The sequence below is a fragment of the Rosa rugosa genome, chromosome 7 (genome assembly GCF_958449725.1).
Source record: "Rosa rugosa chromosome 7, drRosRugo1.1, whole genome shotgun sequence".
NCBI lineage: Eukaryota > Viridiplantae > Streptophyta > Magnoliopsida > Rosales > Rosaceae > Rosa > Rosa rugosa.
In genome coordinates, this window is record NC_084826.1 from 33,004,631 (window position 1) to 33,012,432 (window position 7,802).

The following is a 7,802-nucleotide window of genomic DNA, read 5'->3' on the forward strand; positions in this document are numbered from 1 at the left end:
CCTCTTCACCTTTACCTCTTTAATTGATGTATATTTTTGTTGACAATCAATATACTTGTCATACTTGCTCCATAGCATTCAAGCCTTTCTTACCTTTCTTACCTTTCTTACATCAATAAATCAACAAAAATATACATCAATTAAAGAGGTAAAGGTGAAGAGGAGTGAGAAGCAACAAGAACAAGTCACAAATTGCTATGGAGCAAGTATGACAAGCCTTGATTTATAATTTCTCACTTTTACCCACTCTCAAATATTGATGTTCCTTGAAATCCCTTGAGAAATTGATGAGGATTTGATGTAGAGTAGTGAAGATTGAAAGAAAATATAAAGTAGGTATGGTGGTGTGGTGTTTTGGGGAAGAAGACAGGAGTGAAAGGTGAGGTCTTGATGGTGTGCGGCTACTCTTGGTTAGAGAGGATGAGGGAGAGGATATATATATATATATATATATATATAATGATTATTAGGTTTGGAATGGATGCTCGGTGGTGTAGGGCTGGAAGGAGAAGAGAGAAGAATTAGGACACATGGCAGAATGTGATAGGAAGAGAGGAAAAAGGGAAGAAAACAAAAAGAAAAAGGAATAAAAGGAAGAAGGAAGTGCACATGGGAGTAGGGGGAGTGGTTTGATTCTGATGCTGACGTCATCATGACGTCAGCAAAGTCATTTATTATTTTATTTTTATTTTTTCCTTTTCTTTTCTTCTTTCTTCTTTTTTTCTTCTCAATGCACTTTCGCATATACTATCGGAGACAATTGGATTCTACTCCCTTGATGGTGTTGACCATGGTTGACCCGCATTGACAATTTCGTCCTTTTGTCGGAAACTCCATTTTGCTCCAATTTCGCTCTATTTTCCCGCCAATTTCTTCATGTTTCCGCAACTCTACTTATTTGCTACAAGATAAATAAAATTGGATTAATTACATTATAATTGGCTTAACGATTAGCTTATTTCTAGTGTTTTGGATACAATTACATGCATATAAATGCGTGTAATCATCGAACAATACCTAAGTGAACATTTAAATCGATTACAATTTCAGAAATGATGTCTAATACTCTCGTAGACATCAGTCTCCAAAAAATTTTGTTTGTTCGTGTCCATTTTTATGTGCATCTTGCCACATTATTCTCTTGAGAACGATGTATGTGCCATGATGTGTTATTTTACTAGGAACATCGCTTTTCGTTGGTTGAAACGATGTTTAGTGGTTTTGTGTACATCGCTTTTTTTATGTGAAACGATGTTTTCTGGTTTGTCATACATCATTTCTTTTCAAATAAACTGATGTGTTGCTTGTTTGTAGACATCACTTCTATTTTTCAAAACTGATGTCCTGTATTTCATGGTAAATCAGTTTACTTTATAATAGCTGATTTGTACGTTGACAGTAGATAACGGTTTGGTGTTAAGATATCGATGTGCATTGATTTTGTGTACATCGATTTTGGGGTGACATTTTAATATGTTGATAATCATGAGACATCAATCCAGTTTTTGGTACTGATTTCTAATATATGAATTGACATCGTTTTCTTTGACATTAGTGTTTGATTCTGCATTTATATACATTAGTTCATTTTGACAAGCATGATGTGCAAATAATCATCTAGCTGCTGCTGGTGGGAAAAGAAATACATTTCTCATCCTGGGAAATGTACTATGTAATTTAATAAATCCAATAAAATAAAATAAACGACGATAAGATGGAAATCCAAATTTTTACATATCTTGCCTACAACTTACGATAAGAAACAGGTTAAGAGAAAAAAAAATAGGAGCACATTCACTAAAGAGTGATATTGTAATGTTAACATGTACAATATGAAGCTGGTATCATTTGAAGTTCCATGCACTATCTCTGCATAGAAGGCAAACCGATTGGTATGCAACAGACTTAGACAAAACTGTTGCTTCACTGGATTGTGTGTCTGGTGACTCTGGTCACTTTGAATAGTCTTTTGTTGTTCTCCTTAATTTGTTTTTTCTGGCCGTGGTATCCAGTGTTCTCATCAACTTTATGCATAACACTTGAACTCCTTTAGCCATGCTTGTGCTTGTGCTTGTGCTTGTGCTTGTCCTTGTCCTTGTGGACATGGTGAAGGTCGTAATGGTAGTCACTACTTTGAAATTGGCTATGCTTGTGATCATTGTGAGTGCTTTTTCTTTTATGATGAGTGCCATAGTTGTGGTGCCTTGCTTCATGCCCATGATGTTTATGGACATGAACATGTCGGTGATCTACATTAATTCTGTGTCTTGTATTCTTGGTGTCCCACCAGTCATATAGAGGATCAAAAAGTCCCTTCATGATGCATGTAAACGTAGCACAATGACTGCACCTCAATGTATAATATGTTATGTTTTCTTTGCATCTCCAAAATAATCCCACTATAAAATATACTAATTCTGGAATAGTAGATTTACCTGTTGGAAAAATTGCTGAAAGTAGACCAAACATCAGAATCAAACTCATACATATGTACTGTATATGGCATATGAAGTCAAAGAATCCAGAGCATTTTGTTCTGTTCATGAAAAGAAAAAAGAAGAAGAAGAAATGAATGAAACTTTGTATAACTGAGCAGATGCAATTCCAAATGCCATTACATAGGCTTGGCTTATGTGTATAAGTATAGAGAATATATATATATATGTTATGCTCTCTCACACAGAAGGAGAGAAATGATAGTTTAAAGACGATTAGTTTCTGATCATACTTATAAGCCATGAAAGGATGGTCTGAATGCAACCAGCACATTGAACACGCATTAGCCATGTTACACATAATATGACTCAATAGCCACTTCCAGTACTAAATATCTGAATCTAGAGTACATCAGATAGAAATGAGCAAGAATTTTGATTATTCCACTGTGCAACAAGTACCTGCAAGATTTCAACACTAGAAAATCTATGAAAGTCTTCCACACATGGTTCCAAAAGCTTTCAATGGAGTCAAAGAAACCAGTTGTTCCTGTCTTTGGTGGCTTAAAGGGATTACCCTGCAACACGTAATGACTTGAGTGGCTCATATAAATCAACTGTAGAAGGTTATAAAATTTCACGAAATAGCATCAGGTTGATCAGCTGTTGTATATTAATATACTGATCATATACCAAAACTGCTTATTCTACGGGGGTTAGCAACATTCATACTGTCTTCAAAAACGAATGAGATTTCTTGTCTCTAAGCTACCACTAACCTGTGATCCATTATCAATGACAGTAGATGTCGTAGAAAATTGGCACTCAGCTCTATCCACTTCATTATAATTAGAGTCCTTAAGTATAGCTGCATTCAAGATCCACAAATGAGTCCAAGCGTGACTACTTTAGGCATGTTATTAGTCACTCTGGCTTGGGAAGATTATACCTTCACAGATGAATTTTGCAGCTTGATCGGTTCCTGGGTGAAGTTTGAATGATCGAGTTAACGTTTCTTTTGGCAAATGAAGTATTGCTCCTGAAAAACAGTATGACCCCAGCTAATAACCTAGTCTATCAATCCAACTGATTTCAAAAACATATAACAAAAATGCATGGCAGATGATCAATCAATATGCTTATAAAAGCATATTAGTTCCAGAAATCAGGACAACGTAAAGCTTATCAACCCAATTACAAGCAGCTTACTAACTTTGCTCAAAAGAACATAAAAATGCGCATCACATGCTGTTTATAAATCCAGAAAATCAGGAGGAGTACCAACATATAGGTAATTTTATATTTTCACATTCATCACATTCATGGCAGTAGCTACAATCACACACCCTCTGGTAAAAGAAAGATTACACAATAAGAACTATCATTCCAAAAGCACCCATGTAAAATGACAGCTTACATAAAAACTAACAAAGCAACAAGCAACAAGCTTATTACAACCCTTAACAAGCGAAGAGTGAAAAGTCTAAAACAAAAAAAACCAACGGAAACACAGACCCTGAGGCTCGGCAAAGACAGACCAGTAAGCAGCAAATAAGATTGGCAACATCTATCTTTTCCATAACAGAATTTGATTCACCAAATTGTCCAGGTTTGTGAATGAAGAACCATCTGGAGCTGTGGCTTCTTCCGCAAGTTTCTTCCACTCCATGATCTTAGTTTTCATTTTCTCACCGTCCTCTCCTTCCATTAACTCTCTAACAAGCTTCTCTACTTCGTCTCTGTTGACATCATTGCTAATCTCCATTCCAATGCCCCATTTGTTACAAGTATAGAAACAGTTTGTTTGCTGGTCAGCAAAGAATGGCCAACAGAGCATAGGCACTCCAGCCGTCAGACTCTCAATGGTCGAATTCCAGCCGCAGTGTGTTAAAAATCCACCAACTGATGGATGGTTAAGGACTTGCTCCTGTGGGCACCAACTTGCTATTAGGCCTCTTTCCTTAGTTTCAGCTACCAACTCAGGCGGCAGAATAGCTGATTCACCAATAACAAGATCAGGCCTAATTACCCAGAAGTAATGAAACTTGGAATTTGCAAGGCCCCAACCAAACTCTACAAGCTGTTTTGGTGTCAAGACTGCTATGCTTCCAAAATTCACATAGACAACAGAATTTGGCGCCTTGTTCTCCAGCCATTCTAAGCACTCAATGTCTTCTTTCCACGGGCTGTATCCGATATGCTTCAAAGGGCCATCCGGAATCTGACTGAGAAGTAATTCGAGAGGGCCAATTGCATAAACAAGTGACTGATCAAATATAGATGACATAGCGTCCAAAACATCTTGTTCTAACGCATCAAATGTAAGAAAGACGAATGCATCAGCTTTATGAACTTTGTCCGTTGCTTCCATGATGAAGTTAAACATCGTGTCATTTGGATCTGTAGTTCGAAAAAAGGATGGGAGATCCTTTAAACGAATATCTTTCATTCCGGGAATCCAATCTATTACTTTGTCCAGGAAACCATTTGTGAGACAGCTCTCATCTGCAACAACCAAAGTAAATGGTTAAGGAAAGAAAAATTTCATATGAACAAAAGTAAAATTCTACTACGGTTAAGATGTAGTTAATTAACTTTATCCATTCACCTTTTAATGGTGCGAGCCCTTTTTGGACCAAAGTCCGAAATTGTTTGAACCCCATGTAAGAGGATGCAGCAATAGTATTGAAGAGTACTATGGGGGCTCCAATTTCTTCAGCGGCTGTAATGGTGAACAATGCCATGAAACCATCTGAAACAATGCAAGTCACTGGAGGATTAGAATTAGAATTGTTGAGTTTCACGAGGAGGTCACGAAAAGGAGCCAAGCAATATTTCATCCTGGTTTCACAAAGCAAATAATCGATGTCTTGGGTGTCATCAGTGTCAGAATCTGGAAGGCCATTTGGAATAGTTTCAAACCGAAAATCAGTGACGCCATCTAAGGAGTCAGGGCCTAAAGATTTCAGAAAGAATTTGTGATTGAACTCTGTGTTGACAAAGGTGATATAACAACCTCTGTGGTGTAGGAGTTTTGCAAACTTGAGCACTCCCTTTACGTGGCTTTGAGGTGGACCTGGAATACAAACAACATGAGGATTGGTAGAAGCCATTTAGATCTCCAGTGTATGTGTTTGTAGCACTTGCACAAAAGCTGATTATTTATACTGCCATCAGCTAATCTGCCTTTCTAGTGAAATGCTTTTTGATGGGGCAAGAGACTTGAATGATTACTCTAGACTGAAATACAAACTCCAGCAATATAGAAATATTGAGAGACTACCCCGGCACTGTGTCAATCTTGATACAGAGTTTTGGGTTGACTTTACTGTTTGGTACTAGCTGAATATAATTAGCAAGTGAAGATGAGATACCCCAATCATGTAAAATATAGTCAGAGAAAGGACATATATACATATATATGTATATGTATATATATACATATATATGTATATGTATATATATACATATGCATAAACAAATACTATATATAATGAAAACTTATAATACAAGCAGTGAATAGGGTTGACAGGGAAACATGCAGGCAAAGAAATCAAAATATCTCCTTTCCATAAAGAATACAATCATACATTGTCAAAAGTGGTATCTTGGTTTACATAGAGTTCAACGTTTTGCTTGCAACTTTTAGTAACCATCAGGCATTTCTTTTTTCGATCAAGACTAACCAACCATCGGGCATTATTGCTTTTATATTATCTCTGTTTTGTTGTTATACGTTATGATGAAATAAAAAACAGAAAAACAACAGTAAAGCCAATATCAACTAGGGAACAGCAAATACAACAGTCAAAAACAATAGTAGCAAGAGGATAGTTCCACCAGCCTACAGTGGGAAGAAGTTTGTTACAAATTATTATATAACCCCCTCTGTTTTATGGGAGTCTATTCTCCCCGACATGCTATTACCTATAGCTTATAAGTCAAATATGGGTATCGCATTCTCCAACAGGCTATCTACCCATAAATTGGTCTAGTTCTCATTGGAACATACCACGGGAAGTTCTTCCCTTACCCCTAGCATTGGACTTCGCTAGAAAGTCTTAGTTTTGCCGTTTTCCAAACTAGGCTTATATTTAGTAGAATTTCCTGCCAGTAAATGAGAATGCCTGAAAAACCATTTTGCCAACCAGAGAAAGGCAGTTCCTTCATTTAGATTGGAAAGTATGAATAATATTATACTAAGAAGGAGCCGGTGAGAATCAGTCCTCTACTTGAAGATGAGTCCCAACCCTCCATATGTTCAAATGGTTACTTGGGGGTTGTTACAGCACCGTGTGTTTTTTTCTCCTCTTTATGAAGGCGAAGTAATTTCTACTAATTGATCAAGTAGGCGAAGGTTTTTAAATAAGCCAAGTTTGGACCAGTGGCGGATCCAGGATGTATATTTGGGGTGGGCTGAATTTAAGGCTTTCTCATAAGATTTTTTTTTTTTTCCTTTTTACTATCAATAATGCTTCTAAGAATTCTCAAAATTGTAAAGAAATATTAATAGAATTTGATGTCCCTTCAAAAAAAAAATTAATAGAAATTGAGGTAACTAAAGAAAAGAAAAGAGTAGAAAATTGGGAAAGAGGGGGAAAAAAAAGAAGAGAAAAGATAAAAAAAAAGAAAAAGAAGAAAATGACAAAACTGTTTAAGGACACCTAGTTTGTGTGTCTGGCCCAAACTTTGATTACTTGTCTGAGTTGTAATAGGCTTAGTCTTACCGATATCTATGGAGATATTTCAATCATTGTATGATTCAGTTACCTTGTAAGACGCAGATTCTTTGCTTGTAATCCTCCATATAAAGAGACCCATGTTATCAATGAAAGTACAACTCAATTCTTTCCCAATTTCAGTTTTTCTAAAACACGTTATCAGCATGAAACTCTAATCTTGAAAACCTAAAATCGTAACCTTCAAACCCTAGCTATCTCCGTCGCACACCTTGAAGCCCTCGATCCCAAGAGTCTAGAACTGGCGACGGAACCACCAGAACAGGCCGAAAAAGCCCCGAACCGGCCACCGGAAGCTTCGAACTAGTCTAGTTAGCCTCGCTAGCGCCTCCTACGGCATGCATCAGCGCGCGCCCGCGTTAGCCTTGCTAGCACTCCTTTTCCCCCTGGGTTAGCCTTGCCGACCCTCGCTGCCTCCCCCCGCGCACACCTGCGTGGCAGATTAGCCTCCCTTGCAAGCGCCCCCGCGCAGCCCTTACACACCCAGTCGACAGCCCGCCTGCACGCATTGCCTCAGCGCCCCCTATGCGCGCCCCTGCAGCACCCTCGGCGCCCCCTTCACAGCAGCCTATGCAGCACCTAGCCTGCACAACAACTTTTTGGCCAGCGACCACCACCGCCGACCACC

General features: G+C 38.0%; 1 protein-coding gene across 2 annotated transcripts; it reads right to left on the reverse strand.

The window, feature by feature from the left end:
• Positions 1-3,710: 3,710 nt before the first annotated feature.
• LOC133721799 (7-deoxyloganetin glucosyltransferase-like) lies at positions 3,711-5,799 on the reverse strand. 2 transcript variants are annotated; one of them, XM_062148523.1, is made up of 3 exons: positions 5,452-5,799; positions 5,044-5,187; positions 3,711-4,940 (listed from the first exon to the last, which is right to left on the reverse strand). In XM_062148523.1, the coding sequence occupies exons 1-3, from the start codon at positions 5,546-5,548 to the stop codon at positions 4,003-4,005; spliced, it is 1,179 nt and encodes a 392-aa protein (XP_062004507.1). In that variant the 5' UTR covers positions 5,549-5,799; the 3' UTR covers positions 3,711-4,002. The 2 variants fall into 2 exon arrangements, with proteins under 2 accessions (XP_062004507.1, XP_062004506.1); XM_062148522.1 differs by having other exon boundaries at positions 5,044-5,799.
• Positions 5,800-7,802: the final 2,003 nt, after the last annotated feature.